Source organism: Myxocyprinus asiaticus, chromosome 16 (assembly GCF_019703515.2).
Source record: "Myxocyprinus asiaticus isolate MX2 ecotype Aquarium Trade chromosome 16, UBuf_Myxa_2, whole genome shotgun sequence".
In the NCBI taxonomy this organism is placed as follows: domain Eukaryota; kingdom Metazoa; phylum Chordata; class Actinopteri; order Cypriniformes; family Catostomidae; genus Myxocyprinus; species Myxocyprinus asiaticus.
The window spans coordinates 6,818,324-6,836,240 of NC_059359.1; the positions used below are offsets into that span (position 1 = coordinate 6,818,324).

The 17,917-nt window shown below is 35.7% G+C and overlaps 1 protein-coding gene across 1 annotated transcript in view; it reads right to left on the bottom strand.

The window, feature by feature from the left end:
* Positions 1-1,368: 1,368 nt before the first annotated feature.
* The window catches only part of sv2a (synaptic vesicle glycoprotein 2A), a 63,596-nt gene continuing 47,047 nt past the window's right edge, over positions 1,369-17,917 (bottom strand). The window contains exons 10-13 of the mRNA XM_051720057.1: positions 13,565-13,698; positions 10,918-11,121; positions 7,739-7,898; positions 1,369-7,219 (exon numbers count right to left, since the gene is read on the bottom strand). Of these exons, the coding sequence (XP_051576017.1) occupies positions 7,036-7,219; positions 7,739-7,898; positions 10,918-11,121; positions 13,565-13,698 (682 nt within the window). The 3' untranslated portion in view covers positions 1,369-7,035. The remainder of the gene's footprint in view (positions 7,220-7,738; positions 7,899-10,917; positions 11,122-13,564; positions 13,699-17,917) is intronic.

Below are 17,917 nucleotides of genomic sequence, written 5' to 3' on the forward strand. Positions count from 1 at the left end.
GACGAAACCTGTCTGCTTTCAGTGAACATTTTACCTTGATGAGAGAGATAGCTCAGCTGCAATGAACGTGGCGGGTTTTGGAGAATAAATGGTAAATAATTTAATATCAACTGAGACGAATTTATCTGAACAATGAAACAGCAGAGAACTTTTATTCTGTCTCACAGCATTGAGGAAGATGACTGTGCAGGTTGACCAATCAGAAGAAAGGGGTGTTTTAGGCCACACCCATAAGTGCGAATCAAATATTCAAGCCATTTATTAGTGAAATCAAATAATCAAAACGCACAGTGTCCTGTGGCTATTTTTCCAATTTCCTGTTTTTAACCTGAGCATTAAATTGAAATTACGAAAAACTAGTAATTATTTGTTTTTAATATTGGTTTTGTAAATGAATAATGAAATAAGTCATTTTTTTTTTTTTTCTGATTTTGAATTCCTAATTGAATATGAAATGAACGCATGATGCACAGACCATATATCACAAATATATTTTAAAAACGCAATTGTTTTGTTTTTAAAAGCACATATACCAAGCAGTTTTCTATATATTACATAAGCAACGTTTCAGACAATGTTTCAGTATCTACAAACGTTCGTTTACAAGTGGTCAGAGCGTGTATTTTCAAATGGCGCCAAATTGACGCTCGCGAACAGAAGTTGCGCTCGCCTAGGCGCTCTCTGCTGGAATCTGTCTCGGTAGGACGAGTATCGACAAAACTACTAGGCTATGGCTCTTTTATACTATTATAATAAACTTAAAGCATTGAATATACTGTAGTTGACTGTTGGTTCCTCTGTGAAACGCAAGACAGCCCTCATTTAAGATGGCGCTTGGAAAATTACCACAGAAGAAAATCCCTTTAAAAATTTAAAGGCGCATTAAGTAATTTTTTCCACATTAAAAAAGTTTAACTCCTAAAGACATGAATTGTAATTTTGCAATATATGTAGGAAATCATGAGCACTCACATTATAGACTATAAATATAGACTCCAGTCATTACAGTAACCTTATAAAGGCTGTTTCATTCTACATGGAGAGGGTCCGCACATGGGGGCTGCCATTTTAGAATCACATGACCAGCCGAATACTACTCGCTTAATCTTAGCAACAGTCCTGTTATTTGACACTTTCACTCACTGATTAAATTTGCACAGACTACTTTGCTTCACAGTAAAAATCACCATCCACTTTCATTCTGCCTAACATCTCCTTTTGTGTTCTATAGGAAAAAAGAAAGTCATACGGGTTTGAAATGACATGAGGGACTAAACTATTATGTTTATAAATTAAATCACAGTGTTTGAATATTCACAAAATGTACAAAGTTTGTCTGATTGGTGCATCAAGAATGCAAATAATCTATTCAAGCTTTATACCATTTGTTTATTATTTGTACAGTATATGTTTTAAATCCATTGAGGGACAGTTTTGTTTTTTGTTTTTTGTTTTTTTTGCCCCATGTCAGAAAACGAAAGGAAATCTCTCACAAACTGTAATACAGAACCATGTTGGTAAAGATGGAATAGACTCTATATTCAACAATAAATAATGTCAACGTCATTTCCATTCTCATGTACAAAAAAAAAAAAAAAAAGATAAAATTAACATACAGTAGTACACTGTTTCTCATGTTCAACATTTTTATATTTTTTGTTTTATTGTTCCACATATGAATTATTTTACATACAAACAACTACAATCTCTACAGCACAGTACAATGATAAGGTGATAAACTCTCTGTCACATTTAAATTATGGCAATACATTTAAACTGACAAAAGCACCAGAGGACCTATGGTAGCCTATATTTGTAGAGTACATGGATGTTGGCCATTTTTTCTTCTTCTTCTTACAGCTGTTAAACGCCTGCAGTTTCATCGAATGTGGCCAGCGAACATTTTGTGTGCTTTCTTTCCCAACAGTTTGGGGGCAGAGCAAAGAAACATGTTTACCACTTATTGCTTTGATTTTGCACACAGGATTTGATTGTTGCTAAGTGAGCCCATATTTATCAGAAATACAAAAGACCCTGTAACAAAACCCAAAAGTCTTACAACCAGTACACAATCTTAAATGATGAAGTGCACCAAATCCAGGACTGCTTTTACGCAGAGAGAAGTTGTACAGCTTCACTGAGATTAGTTACTGTGATTCAGCATTTCACAGCATACAACAGCAATTATGACATACTCATTTGTACTTCAATGAGGGGAACAATGGTGACACGTTTGAGATGGGACAATAAAGGGTTACAAAACTGCAGAACTTTAGATGAGAAACTGTTCAGATGTTGAAGAAATGCTGTGAGAAATCATGGCAAATTAATTAATGGGCCATTTTGACAGTGACATTAAAGAAGTTTTACATCAACATACGTTGTTGTGCATAAAATACAATTATATATATAGTTTAGTGACAAAGCAAATCTTTAATGTTTCAATGTTAGTATCTACTAATTGTAATCAGCTCACAAATTATAGAAATAGTACACCCCAAACCATTATTTACTCCCTTCCATATCATTCTAAACCTGTAAGCTTTTTAATTTATGAAGACGGACATGAGGGTGAGTAAACTTTCATTTTAGAGCCAGAATTTAGCTTTTCAGATCAACTATTTTGTCAGTATTCAAGAACAATGATATGTCTATAAGCCACAAAATATTTTTTATTGTTTATATTTGGTCTATATCTTTATTTGCATGCTTGGATCACCACACCTAGCCAAAATGTCAGTGTATTACAAATTGTGTTATTTTATAGTACAAACTGAGGGAGTAGAAAAATTTGACAATAGAAGATGCACACTGTCACAATTGGAACACGTAAGGATTGTCAATACAGCATCTGTGGGGCCTGGGTAGCTCAGTGGTAAAATATGCTGGCTACCACCCCTGGAGTTCCTTAGTTCGTTAGTTCGAATACCAGGGTGTGCTGAGTGACTCCAGCCAGGTTTCCTAAGCAACCAAATTGGCCCGGTTGCTAGGGAGGGTAGAGTCACATGGGGTAACCTCCTCGTGGTCGCTATAATGTGGTTCGTTCTCGGTGGGGCGCGTGGTGAGTTGAGCGTGGTTGCCGCGGTGGATGGCGTGAAGCCTCCACACGCTCTATGTCTCCGTGGCAACACGCTCAACAAGCCACGTGATATGATGCGCGGGTTGACACTAATTCTGCTGACCAAAGGTGACGACATGGATGGCAGTTTCTAGAACATTTAATTTTAAAATGTTTCTAATTTAAATGAATTGTAATGCCTTTATAACCATTTTAAGTGCTTGAAAAGTTCCATTTGTGCCTAAATTAATCATGAATTAAAGGGGTCATGACATGAGGAATCAAATTTTCCTAGATCTTTTGACATATAAGATATCATTGTACTATAAAAACATACTTTAAGTTTCAAAACTGAAAACTTCCTCCTTAATAGAAAAAGAGCATTTATTTAAAACAAGCTGCCAAAACGGCTCGTTTGGAATTCATGGAACTTGTGACGTCACAAGGACCAAATACATCTGCATTTGCAATGCACACTTTTCCGTCATTGCACCCTTGGCTCCGCCCACTGGTGCTCAGTCAATCACACAGGTAAAGAGAAGAAAGATGGGGCCTGTCATGGGAGATTCATCCTAAATGGACTTACATAGGACACCTTCATGTGCCTGTTTGGATTTAAATGTTTTTCTACATAAACATGCACAGACAAACGTTTTTGACCTCTTGATACATATCTCGGGCTGCTTTTAAAAGATACTGTGTCAAGTTACAACTCTAAAGAGGAGAAGCTCTCCGTCATTCAACTGCTGCCTCACGTTCTCTCACCCATCTGTACTATTTTTAGTTGTTGGTGTATGAAAACATGCTGGAATTTTACTGGAAACTGGATGTGTCTTCAGCGTATTTTAGAGTGGATTATATGTTCGACTCGTATCATACCAGTCACAATACAATTCAAGCTTTGCAATGGAACTGTTATTAAAGAATGGGGCAGTTAAAACATTTGGACGCAATCACAAAAACCGTAAGAAATGGTTTCATTCATGAATATTTCATATGTCATGACTGTTTGATAGTTTATAGTGCTAACACTCTGTTTACACCACGAGCGTCCGTTGACGCAATACAACAGCTTGAGGCTGTCTACACCGCGCGCTTCGACACAAACTTTCTAAACCGTTTATTTGTGCTGTTGGCAGTAACAGCGCTACCACGGAACAGGACATCTGTTTACTGTCTGCGTAACGTGATGCGCCGCAACAGACGCTTCCATGGTAGACAGCATCATTGATTATAATGGGCTCTTCTCTTACTTTTGACACGACTCTCGCGTCCAATGTAGACAGGGTGTGAGTGTTAACAGTTGTGTTTGAGATGAACAGTTTAATACTGTATATGCGGATGCAATGTGTTGGATGTGCGTTATGTGTAAACCCCGACATTTTGTTTTATAATGTTGTGGAGCTGGTTCATTCTCTTCCAACTGAGTTTCGAAACCGGTTCTATTCGAGGGGCTGCACAATGTTAGCCAATCATAACAGTGGACGTTTTCGTTTAAGTTTTAAGGAGGCGCTTAGGCCAAAACCGAATGTTTCAGGCAGAGGGCCAGAGACAGGGTGCAAAATTATCATAAAATTATCTAAATTATGACTGTTTTAATGCAAAACAAAAGAAAAAAAAAAAAGAAATTACTAACATTATCAGTGGACCTCAGGGAAGATAATACAATTATTTTAAAAAAGAGCATTTTATGACCCCTTTAAGTGCTCGACTTTGGTCTAATATATTTGCGCATTTCTAAATTCTATTCGAGGATTTTTAAATCTAAAAATTATTCAGTTGTATTATAGTGTTTACTCTGAGCACATAATATGGCTGCTATCCTAAAAATGGCAGTAAAGAACGTTGAACGACACCTAAAAACTGTTGCTGTGTAAACACGTTCAGAAGCATCGGAAACTGGGTGGGGTTTTATCTTATCTGATTTTTTTGCTTCAGTATCTATTTACTTAACAGGAAAAGCAGTTATCCATGGAGCTATTAATAATTGTGCTTGGTAACTGTAGCAGAATTGGACAAATATCACAAAGTTTTTTTGTTTACTGCTTGTCCTAATGGGATACCCATGTTTTTTGATGCCCAACAAACACTACAATTTGATTACATTTCTTTGATACAGACCTTCAATTAAAATCACTTTTTTTAAATGCTATTTTCACTTACTGCAACCAAGTCACCATAGTATTTTAAACATCAGATCAACAATGATCCAGCATTCATATCACCCTGCCTGTGGCACTACATCTGTTTCTACAGATAAAGTAAAAAATACTATAAAATCAAACTCTCATAAACAGTTATACAAATAAATACAAATATTCAGAGAACACTCAATATTTCACATGCAAGCACACACACACTTCCATACATACGCACATACTCACATACAGACGGATACCTCAGTTTCTTTACAAGAACACGAGAGAAAACATAAATGAGGGTGTCTGTGTGTGCTGCAAATTAGTGTATGGACTTAATCAGTCACTTTTTTTACATATATAATCGCTTTGATAAAAAAAAATAAAAAATAAAAATGAAATCCTTAATAAACAGATAATCTGTATATACAAACATCAAATGGAATCTAAGACTTGTAGGTACTAGTTTAACATCTGAACATGAAAGTATTTTTTTTTTTATGTATATATGTTTGTATATTTAATATTAACTTGAGTGTTCAAACAGACAGACTTGATTAACAGCTATTTTTTTATATATTTATATTCAATACATAATGTACATAATCATCAAAATAAACCTATTGGTTTTGATAGTTTAATCAAATCACCTTGTGCTTCATGTATTTATTTTTTCCTTTAGTTTTATGCCTGTGTTGACTGAATGATTTGGATCATTTAACTTTCGATGTAACTTTCGTCTCAAGGTTTGCGCACATTCAAAAGAACACAACTGAAACTGCTCTGTTGATATTAAGAGGAAAGCAAACAGTATGTTCTGTTGTTAGCATACTAGATCAATAATAATAATGCAAAATATGGATAATGGCAAAGCTCAGAGAGCTGTTCGTCTTGTCTAGACCACTCATCAATGTCACGTATTTCACATTTGAAATTATGTCTAAAGAATCATGGTTAGGGTACAGTAATACAGAGCACTTTCTTCAGTTATGTTCACTATCTTCAAGCATATTCATATTAATTCACACGTCATTACATGCACAACACCTTAAACAGACATCTTGAAAGAACAAAGGTATTTTTCAGATGAAACTGAACCAAAAACGAGTTCACCGATGATACGGACTATAATAATGTGACTTCAGCAGTAATTGCATTGAAACATCTAAACTTGAAAAGTGAGGCGTGCTTGAGCCGATATTGCAGACAATCACGGCATCATGCACAATCTTAAAAATGTTGTTCTTGGGACACAAAGGACTAGAGCAGAGCAATGACAATAACCATGACCAGGACCACTAGCTCAACACTGTCCATTAAAATATCTACCTAATGATGTCACGGGTCCTCGTGATGGTTTTCAGATCACATGATGGCTTGGACAAAGTTTAAAGGGAAAGTCAAACTGATCATGTTAATTTTCACATTCATACCATAAAGAACGCAAAGCTGGAATGTGTTAAACATGGCAGTTTTTCTGCACATACAAAGGGTTTCTATTATTCCTGTAGACAAGATCAGAAGTGGATCAAGGGGTCAATTCACTATAGAAAAAAAACTTTATCTGCTGTATAGAAACGTAGAATAACTGGATGGCTCACTCATTATTCCCATCTCAAAATGCCAGGGAACACATTTATACATATAGATTTGAATGAGGTCAAATTAAAATAATAATACAATTGCACACATTGGAGGAATGAAGATATCTCTAACTGATTTGTAAATGTGGTGTTTCTTTTCGGCTGCATCCAGCATTGCTCACTCACGGACAGGGTTTGGGGTTGGGCGACACAGTCAAGCATTTCCCTACTAAAACACAGCCACCTGCTGGCTAGATTATTGAAGCACCTGACCGCGAGTTTCTGGAAGCTTTAGAGCCAAGAAGCTTCCGACGGCCAAAGCTCCCGACGCGAAGAGGATGGGCACCGCTTTAGTGATGCCCACAAACGACTGGAAGATACTGATGCCCAGAACTGCAGCTAACTTACACAGGGCATTTAGAAACCCAAAGGCTGTTGTTCTGTAAAAATAAAAGGGAAACTCATTTAGAAAAATACATCAAATGTAATCTATCAAACATTTCTGGAATCAAATGATTGTCTAGCGATTGGCCTCCAAGGGGTGCTAAACAGCACAAATTGTTAAGCATTAATAAGCACTGTTAACATACTGTAGTTTCTAACAAATGATGCATTGGACGCTTGTGCCAGAACCACTGAGACGTTGTTCATTTTGACAGAGAATTTTAAGATATCCCCTAAATAATGATGCACTTGATCTGCACTGCAGTGGCAATGCAGCACAGAATTGTTGACATGAATAATTATCTATTAGTCATACAAATTAGTTTTATATGAAAACATTGAAGAGGCCAATCTTGTTATCTAATGTTATCTAACCTTTAAAAAAAATTACATTTAAGTGTGGCCTAAATTTTTTCCAAAAATATCCATAAACATATACACTGGTGTATTCTTAATGATGGTATTCCAATACATTTAACAATAACAATAATCACCAAAAGATAAACGTGGCCTACCTCTTGTCGGAGGGGTACAGCTCCACCGTTAGTACATCCAGGGCATTCCACGACGCAATGCTGATGCCCCCAAAGAGACACAGCAAGGCAATCATAGCTGATTCACTGTTTCCAAATGACAGGAAGAAGCAGCTAACACAGGAAATCACACTGGAGCCCGCTAGACCAGGTAAGGACAGAGAGAAAAAACTTGAATTAAATTTTAGAAAGGGCAATTGCTTAATTTTCTAAACCCCAAAAAGTGTTCATGGAGTAATGCTCAGATGTGGGATATTTTTGGGTCATTCTCAAATAATTGTGACTTTCTGACTTACAAAATATTGAAATGTTCAATTCAGTTCAGTTCAGTTTTTGCCCATAGAAGCTGAAGGTTAAATTGTTTTAACATCTTGACATATTTAAAGGGTTAGTTCACCTCAGGGTTGGTGCCACAGGGGGTGGGGGGTGGTTGCAGTGCCCCCTCAGCCAGACCCCCGTGTGCCCCCTCTGTCAAAATGCACTCATTGAGTTCAGTTGTTCTAATTTTGAGTACAGTGGTTTACTACCTTTTGCTGTGTTTTGTTAATGAATATATGTTGTTTTAAACTATTGGATATAATTTAATGCACTCAAACAAACAAAATTCATAACAAAATTCCATCAAATTGAATTAAGTTTGATAAAAATTAAATTAATAAAATTTAAATATATTGAGGCTTAATTCATTGAATTTTGTTTAAGATTACTCAATTAAATTTAAATCTTAAATACAGTAAATTTTTGGGAGTTTGCGCTCCAGAGGATCATTTGATAAGACATTTATTAGACAAAAATTTTAGATTTCACTTTTTGTTTATTTGGAATATTTTTTGAATTTTTTAAAGTGCTGACATGCCACAATTTCAGACACATGTATACATCCGAGGGATAAAGAAGCATCTTCTGGCTGCAGCCTCTGCTTCAAAACAGTTACCAGGAAATAAACCTATATCATGCACTCTGCTTTAGGAGGTGTTTAGGTTAGTGTGGTTTGTAAGCCTCAATCAAGTTTTTTTCAATGGTATGTTACACTCTCATTAGTAATTTTAGTTACTGTAAATTTTTCGCCTCGTACTTATAATTAATTATTAGGAAAGTGAGAAAATGAGCATACAAGAAATTGTAACTGTCAAAGCTTTTTTATTTCAATAGATTTAATTTATTTAGAACGTTTGGTGATGTTTGGGGGCAATTTCAAATGCCCCCTCAGGTAAATTATCCTTGCTCCAACTCTGGTTCACCCACATGCCATCCCAGATGTGTATGACTTTCTTTCTTCTGCTGAACACAAATTAATATTTTTACAACCATTTCTGAACTCTGTTGGTCCTTACAATGCAAGTGATGGGTACCAAAATTTTGAAGCTCCAAAAGCATATAAAGGAAGCATAAAAGTAATCCATAAGACTCCAGTGGTTAAATCCTTATTTTCAGAAGTGATATGATGGGTATGGTTGAGAAACAGATCAATATTTAAGACCTTTTTTACTATAAATCTCCACTTTCACATTCTTCTTCTTTTGTTTTTGGCAATTTGCATTCTTTGTGCATATTACCACCTACTGGGCAGGGAGGAGAATTTATAGTAAAAAAGGGCTTAAATATTGATCTGTTTCTCACCCACACCAATCATAATGCTTCTGAAGATATAGATTTAGTCACTGGAGTCTTCTGGATTACTTTTATGCTGCCTTTATGTGCTTTTGGAGCTTCAAAGATTTGGACTCTGTTGACTTGCATTGTGAGGACCTACAGATCTGAATTATTCTTCTAAAAATCTTTGTTTGTGTTCAGCAGAAGAAAGAAAGTCATACACATATGGGAAGGCATGAGGGTGAGTAAATGATGAGCAAATTTTAATTTTTGGGTGAACTATCCCTTAAAATGAACCATGTGGAAAATTACAGTTAAAAGGTAAATTAATAACTTTTTCTATATGCACATTCGAGCAGTCTTTTCAACAAGTTTTTAACATTTATAACACCAATGACAGGAAATCAAGGGACAACCCTTTTTTAAATTAATTTAAATTATTATTACTTATTTTGTTTTGCTTCTTTGCACACCTGTTAGGTCTTACACTAAGGCTTGACCTGAGAAAGCAAACTTTAAATAACTGTACATGTCATAGAAGTGGTGTACCAGCTGAAGGGGACAAGGGTTTTTTCAGGCAACCGACAAATTCAAATATATTTTCTACAAAATGTGTAAAACAATACATAGTCAAACCATTACATATTATTTAATGAAAGGTTAGGTTATAGACTGATGACTTTTAAACAGGGTTTCTTGACTATTTGATATCTTTTTCATGACTGAAAATTCAAAGGACATGTTTTTCACCATATTGATAATGACCCTTTTACTCCAGTCTCTGAACATTTGCATGTGTTTGGTTGTCAACAAAGAAGTCTCCAAGCAAACAAATTGTGGACAAAAATCAATGCTATAAAAATCAATCAATTGCTAGCATTAGTTCTACAGGTGTACAATTATCAAGAGAGAGCATAATATACCATGTTTTACACAAATGTCTCTGCAAACAGGTTTTATTATTATGTCATGGAACTTTCAAAGTTGGAAGTCTGTCTTCAAGTGACGTTTTATTACACTGTTCCAAGAAGTTCCTACCTTGGAATGCAGCATAAGTACTGTGGCTATGCAGCATCTTATTCAGCTTGGAAAGTCTGAATTTCCAACTACCTACTTGGAAATGTGCTATAGAATGCCACTTGAATTCAACTTCCAAATTGGAAACTTGTGTTCTTGCAGGTGCATGACATCACACAAGCATGGCACCACCCAGGGAGATGTACAAAGTTAATGATAAACATTAACCTTTAAGCAAATAAAATACATCAATGAGTCAAAGTTCATACATTACCAGTAGAAAAACTGCAAGCATTGCATAGAATCATTTATCCTCCACAATTTGGTTCCTAAGACACATCTCCGTTAACAGTCGAACACCTGCTAAGCTAACAGGAGCGTTGCATTTTTGTTTCCTTATAAGTCACCTTCCGAGCATCGGGCAATAGAATGCTTTTATGGTCGGAGATTGGAGATATTAAGTAGGAATATCCCACATCTGACATGGTAATGGTTACAGCTGACCAATGACAGAACAGCACTGATGCAACTTGTTTTGTTTTTGTGTTTACCCAACATCCTTAGACGTCCGATCTTGTCCATGAGGAGAGCAGACACTATGTTGCCAGGCAGGACAGCGAGTGTCCCAAGGAAACTGACGAAGTAGATCATGTAGGCATTGTTCTCATCGCTGAAATCCAGCATACAGCCCTCTTTGTTGTGGAGGAATGTGCTGTTGATGAGTTTGCTGTTGATCAGCCTGTACTTGAACAAGTCTAGAAAGAAATAAGGGCCCTTATTAGCAAGGCACAGTAGCTATTCTTCCATTACACTAAGACTTTATCTAAACAGGTACTGTAAACACTTCTAGATCAGACTTCAGTGAACTCAAATGTGTGCATGAATAATGCATTCAGTGGTATCCATCCATACAGAGCATTGTTTTATATGTTTCAGTTGTCATGGCTTAGAAGGCATAATAAAACACAACAGTATTTTGGCATTTGGGTTCTGTTCCAAAACCAATACCTACCTTGCTGCCTACTGCCTACATAGGCAGCTAAGTCATTGACAAATAAGGTTTTTTGTACATCTTCAAGAATGAAAGTGAGGTTGATGAGTTTGCTGGCTAGTGAATGAAACTGTTTTAACTGTGCAAACTAAACATTTAGAAATTATGCAATTTCTCTGTATGTATCTTTAATGAGGTTTCACTTAAGCTGTCAAACTACATAAAGACATACTGAAAATTGTATCTGAAAATACACTGTGTGGGCCATATGAAAGACGCATATACACAATATATCATCCACTGATGGCTAGAGTAAATAATCGTTGTCCTTTGATAATGATTTGGGTCGAATTTAATGGAAAACTATGTGAGTTACGCTCCTTGGCGCTGCAGATTTTTGAGCCTGCACTGTGTTTGCACCTTCATAGAAGATCATTTGAATTTTAGAATGCACCATGTTGTCTGCCAGTCATGTCCAGTGTGCGACCCCCTTTAATTTACCCTGCTGCTCACGCTTTACCAAAGTTGTGTAGAGAAATATGTTTGGTAACCCTATTTATATATAATAATCATCTGGAAAATCTTACGATTATCAATGCGTGAAAAAGGCATTGATCTCAAGCCTACTGGATGGTTGCACCACATGACATTTTTTAATTTAAGCCTCAGAAAAAATATCCAGAGTGACTATTTGCACCCAGGTGCACAGCTATTTGCACCCCAATAGTCTGATGGAAAGAGAAATTTAGAACAAACTGTGTTTTAAGTGACACAGCAGTGGCGTGAAGTCTTTAATATTTCCTTTAATTCTACTCATAATAATACATACAAATTAATATAAATGTAGATTTCCTTACAGTGATTTGATTAAGGTTAAGTCTGGGAGTTGAAAGAAGCATTTGATCCAGGTAAGAGGTGGGGTTTGTAGATTGCACGTGTTGCCTTCTTTGTCCAGGGTGAGAGGGGTGATGCCTTTTTCCCGCAGCTCAGCTTCGGTCGTCTGTAGATTGTATCGCTCATTTTGAGAAAGTCTCGGAAGACTAACCCATTCAAAAATTAACCATGGTTTTACTATAGTAAAATAGTAACCATGTTTATTGGTGAAACCCATAATTTTTATCCAATTAACCATAGTGTTACTACAGTAATATGGCGTTAACATAGTAACCATATTTAATTTTTTTGGTTACTATAATTTTACTGCAAAATACTATGTTGATACTATGGTTACTATAATAAAACCATGGTTCATTTTTGTAAGGGAAGGTTAGGTTTAGGGCTAGGGGTTGGTGTAGGGTGTCTGTGGGACTTCAAATAAACACAATAAACTCTCTGCCACTATACTGTAGGTTAGTATTTAAATAGTGTAAACAGTATCTGCCATTATTTGCACCAGAGTTGGGGTGCAAATAATATTTGCCACTATTTGCACTGAGGTGCAAATAGTATCTGTCAAAAATATCAAAATGACTTTGAATTGAAAACATGTTCATCATAGAAGAGTTGTGTGTATTCAAGTAATTGTTTTATGTGAATAGCATTTTTTATGCATTTTTGAATAATGTAATAGATCTGGAAGATAAAGTTGTGTTATGTCATTGACTCAGCAGCACGAGAAGGGAAACTTGACTCAGTATTGATTCCAGTAGAGTTTGATGTTAGCATGTTGCTAAGCTAGCAACATGATAAAAAAACAGTACATTTATTATAAAACTAAACTATAATTATAAATTTCATTATTTCAAACTTCAGAAGTATAAATATATAAAACATTAGGTTTTGGACCAGCCCTCATGTTAGGAGTGTGTGTGTGTCTTTGATGCCTTTAAATGCTGCCTAGGCAGGCAGCTCATTTGGATTTGGAACAGAGCCTTGGTTTCTCAGTCTCAGCATTCATGTGAAAGCTGCTCAGAAGAAACAGTCATAAACACCCTGCATGACTGAATCATGAAAAGGAGAATCTGAGCTTCTGTTGCTAGGATACGTGAAACATTTTCAGTGCATTCAATAGCTCTAGTGAACGGGGCCATTTTAACCGAGGCAAAACACGCCATATGGTTGTCTTCCTATGAAGGATCATTGATTTGAAAGGTGACGGCTTGAATCCAAATATTTCATACGTTTGACTGTGCTAATCACACTTCAGAAATTTCAACAGAAGCTATATTTGCTTAAAGCCAGGAGGGCTAAACCTGTGATCTTCTCACCAGTGTTGTAGAAGAGGGTGGAGATGAACGTGCAGTTTCTGAAGAAGGTGTTGCTTGATGTGATATCCTCAAAGTAGCATTCCTCAAACAGGGAGTCTTCAAACACCATAGACTTCATTTTCAGATTTAAGAACCTTTAATGAAAGAAAAAAGATTAAAGAGTAAAATGTTATTGTTTAGAATTTCTTCTTTTATAGCTCGAATATAATTTTTTATGTAATATATTTTTTATATAATAAGAGTTTTCAGTTAAGTATGAACTTTGTTTTGGACGTTACTCATAAAATTCCTTAGGAGAAATAAAAAATATGCACAAATGAGACATACAGTAGGAGTATAGAGCAAAAAAAATAATGTGGATAGCATAGCTCAGATACTTTGGAAGATTTGATGAGAAATATTTTAATATTAAGGTGAGTTATAAAATTGAGACTTTTAATTGCACACATCTTGAAAACTCTTAGCACAGTTTGATACATTGTTGAGATTTCTTAAGCAAGCCTGTCTTCATTTGCCATTCATTTATTCCCATTGCTCTCCAGGAGAAACAATTGAGAGAGTAAAGATACTGTATCTCCTTTGTGAATTAGTATCTTTCCTATGGGATCTGTTGTGCATGTTGAGGCAAATCTGTAATTTATTTTTTATTTAAAACTAACAATTTAAAATAAAATGAAAGAGTTAAAACTGCATGGAAACATTCTGAGAACATTGCAAAGATTAGAAATTAGATATATGTAAAGATCAGTCAAACACTCTAAAAACATTCTGCCTAGCTGAACATAAACTTCTGTAGATAAAGTTGAAGTGAAACAGCTGTTGATAATTGGTCCACATAATGAGAACAATAGTGCAGGGCACTGACTAATTAATGGTTGACAAAAGCTCTGTTCTGAACTCTAGTGAGCTGCCTTGCTGTCTAAAAAAGCAGGTACCTTTTAAAGCAGCATCCTAACTGAAATGGAACCTTAATAAGTGATTTATTTGAAATGCTCTTCATAGACAGCAAATCTGTGTGCCACACAATTAGCGTTCCTTTTGGAAGTGCATATTCCATGAGAATTTGACATTAGCATGTTGCTAAGCTAATGATGTAATACTCTAATAAGCAGGCAAAAAATTACATAGCTAACACCATTCATGGGTAAAATAGTGCATTTTTAATCAGACGGAATTTCTTTTTATCTGTAACTTACAGTACTGAATAAAATATTTAAATATCAGGGCTGTCGATTTAACACGTTAATTCAGTGCGATTAATTATATAAAAAATAACACGTTAAGAAATTAACGCAATTAATCATGTCCCCGGACCGCAATAAGGAATATTCCTGAGCAATTCAAGCTTGAAGTACTACCTGTTTTCTCCAGGGGGCAGTAAGCGAAACCTCAGCTGTATAGGCAATGCACAGCTTAAACAGAGAACAAACCAACCCTTCAGCAGACAGAACAACACGGGGGGTGTTTCTCAATTCTAAAAACGCAAAGAATGGACTTGTGTTCTTATGAAGACCAGTCTCGCCAAGCTACCTTGGAAGAACGAATTCGGAAGGACAGGAGGACGTAGAACGCATCTATTGCGAGCTTTAAGATGTGCTGCGATATTATGTTGCATAAATAACCGTCACAGCACATTTGAATCCAGTGGAAGGACTACTGGCATTGTCATACCAGTGACAGCATTAATATCATCACACCAGTGAGGTTTTGAAGGACTAGGTACTCGTTCAAAGAATAAATTCTGTAAACACTCGTTTTCTTCATGTGTTTATTACTATATTAAAATGATACCCCAAAAAATAACAAATGTTGACTGAGTATAAGGACTCTCACGAGCCGTCAGACTTTCACGAGCTTACAGTGATAAACTCTTAAGGAGAAAACAAAACAAAGTGATAAATGTCCTTCGTCTGCCATCGTAGTACAGAGTTCTTGCCCACAAGACACCATCCAATGCATCCTCGAAATCAAGGACACATCCGGGTAATTGCCTGCATTCTCGCTACTTGCGTTCTCGCTACTTGCGTTCTTGAGGATTGGAATCGAACTTTGGCAGTGGATGGTGACGTAGAATGAGTCCACGACATTGTGAAACATCCGAGGATATGTTCTTGGGGGTCATGAATTGGCTGGTTAGCAGGTCCATGTTAGTCCCTGCTGGTAGATGCTAGAACTACACCACCCGATGGCAAAAAGCATGTTTCCCCATAGACAGCCATTCAAAAGTAGCCATGATTTATGAAGAAATAATTTTTTTCAAGAACCCTTTCAATTTAAATTATTGAATTACATTATAGTACATCGTCATCCATTTATGTGTGCTTTTCTCTTTGCATATTTATTTTGTATTCTTTCTCTCCGCATGTAATTTTTCCCTTGGCGTTGTATGTTTCTTATGTTTCTGTTCTGTAAACTGTATATCTTTATAAGTATTTTTTTTTTTTTTTTTTTTTTTTAAAAGCATCTGTCTGATGGAGGTGTACACTGACTTCTCCTAAGAAAAGCTCTTATAATAAATTTCGGACTGATTGACAAATTAAATTGCCAATTATAGGCTCATGTTCAATAATATGCAAATAAACAATATATTGAATTCTAAAGCCACTTTTTGTATTGTCTTATCAATGCTTAACTCATCTGCCACAGTAAATGCAATGCATTTTAATTATCTGAATATTATTTAATTATATATATATATATATATATATATATATATATATATATATATAGATATATATATAGATATATATATAGATATATATATAGATATGTATATTATTTGCAATTATTTTAATATAATTATTTAATCATATATTGAATTATTGTTATTTGAAGGGCTTTCTTAGCAAATATTTATATATGCGATTAATTCGATATGTAATTAATTTTATTAAAATTTTAATCGATTGACAGCTCTAATAAATATTATAATCCACATTTCTCTCAACTGGTCCACCAGCTTGGATTAATTTTTTACTCATTGCAATGCATTCTGGGATTGTATTTTTCCACTAAGAGCTGTGGCCCCTGCAGCTGTACGGCCGTACGCACTGTGCGTACCATGAGCGCTCCGACTGACCTGAGAAACGTTTCCTCTCAGAATATTTCATCAGTAATAAAGTGTGTCCTGTATTTCTGTTGGCTGTTTAAAAGAACTAGCAATGCCCAATTTGCGAATTAATAATTCCTTTGAGTCGGTTCTTTTCAGTGAATTGGCTAAATGCGCTTTCAAAATGGTCTTAATCGATTCGTGATTCAGTACAATTCGTTCAGTGCGCTCTCTCAATGAATCATTTGGAGCGGTTTCTCACACAGTAAAACAGTATCGGGATATGTATGAATACAGAGAACAAACAGCGCTGGATACAGTGTAAATTTACCTACAATCAACTGAAACAAAAGGCTGTCTTTTTGAGAGGTAACTTTGAGAAACTTCAGCTAGTGCTGTGTCATGTGAACAAGGGGCTGTTCAAACCAAACATGTTTTTGCGTACGCTTGCACTGTTTTTCAATTGTTTTCCATGTAAACATTCGCTAGATGAATGTCTTTTGACAACTGCGTCACGTTTCACTGTGTTTTTAGCATACCCTCAGATGAAACACTGCAGGCGCCCATGACTAAGAGTACATGCAATTTAGCCTTCAATTAACCCTTCACTAAGCTCTGCCCTAAAAGCATTTCTGACAAATCCAATTTTAGCAACTTGTTGTGCGCCATTTCTTTGACAAGAGCTAGCTTTTTCCAACGAGAGTCTACGGGAGTAATGTGTGTTTGAGCAGTTTTAAGTGGAATTTTATAGAAATTATCCCAAAAAAGTTGTTTCTGGGCCATTTGTAATAGTAACACAAGGTACCTAGAGAGGAAACACACAGTTTGTTTTTCTTTCTCTTTAAAAAATCTTTGGATTAAATGGATGGATTAAACTGTGTCAGCCCTCATTCCCAAATGAACATGTATAATATCAGCAAGGACACCTACATTTGTTCCAATGTAAAATTAAGCTAATAAGCTAAATAACTTGACATTAACTCATTTAGGAATTGATTCAGGTCTTAGTAAAGGTGGCAGTAAATAAAGACTGCACAGCATCATAGTGAGTGTGTTATGAGACGTTATAAGCAGTTTTGTTCACTAACGTTATCAGGCATTTAATCGCTATCAAATGACACTTTTCTCTTTTCAAGTGACTGTGATAATCATTTGCCACATCACAGTTTCCACAGTTTATAATCAAATTACTGTGTAATGTAATGATTTATTTGACAACAAATATCAGATAAATATGCTTTACAATGTCACTCTTCATTCCAGCCCATGTTAGAATATTATAAATTTCATTCATGAGACTATTT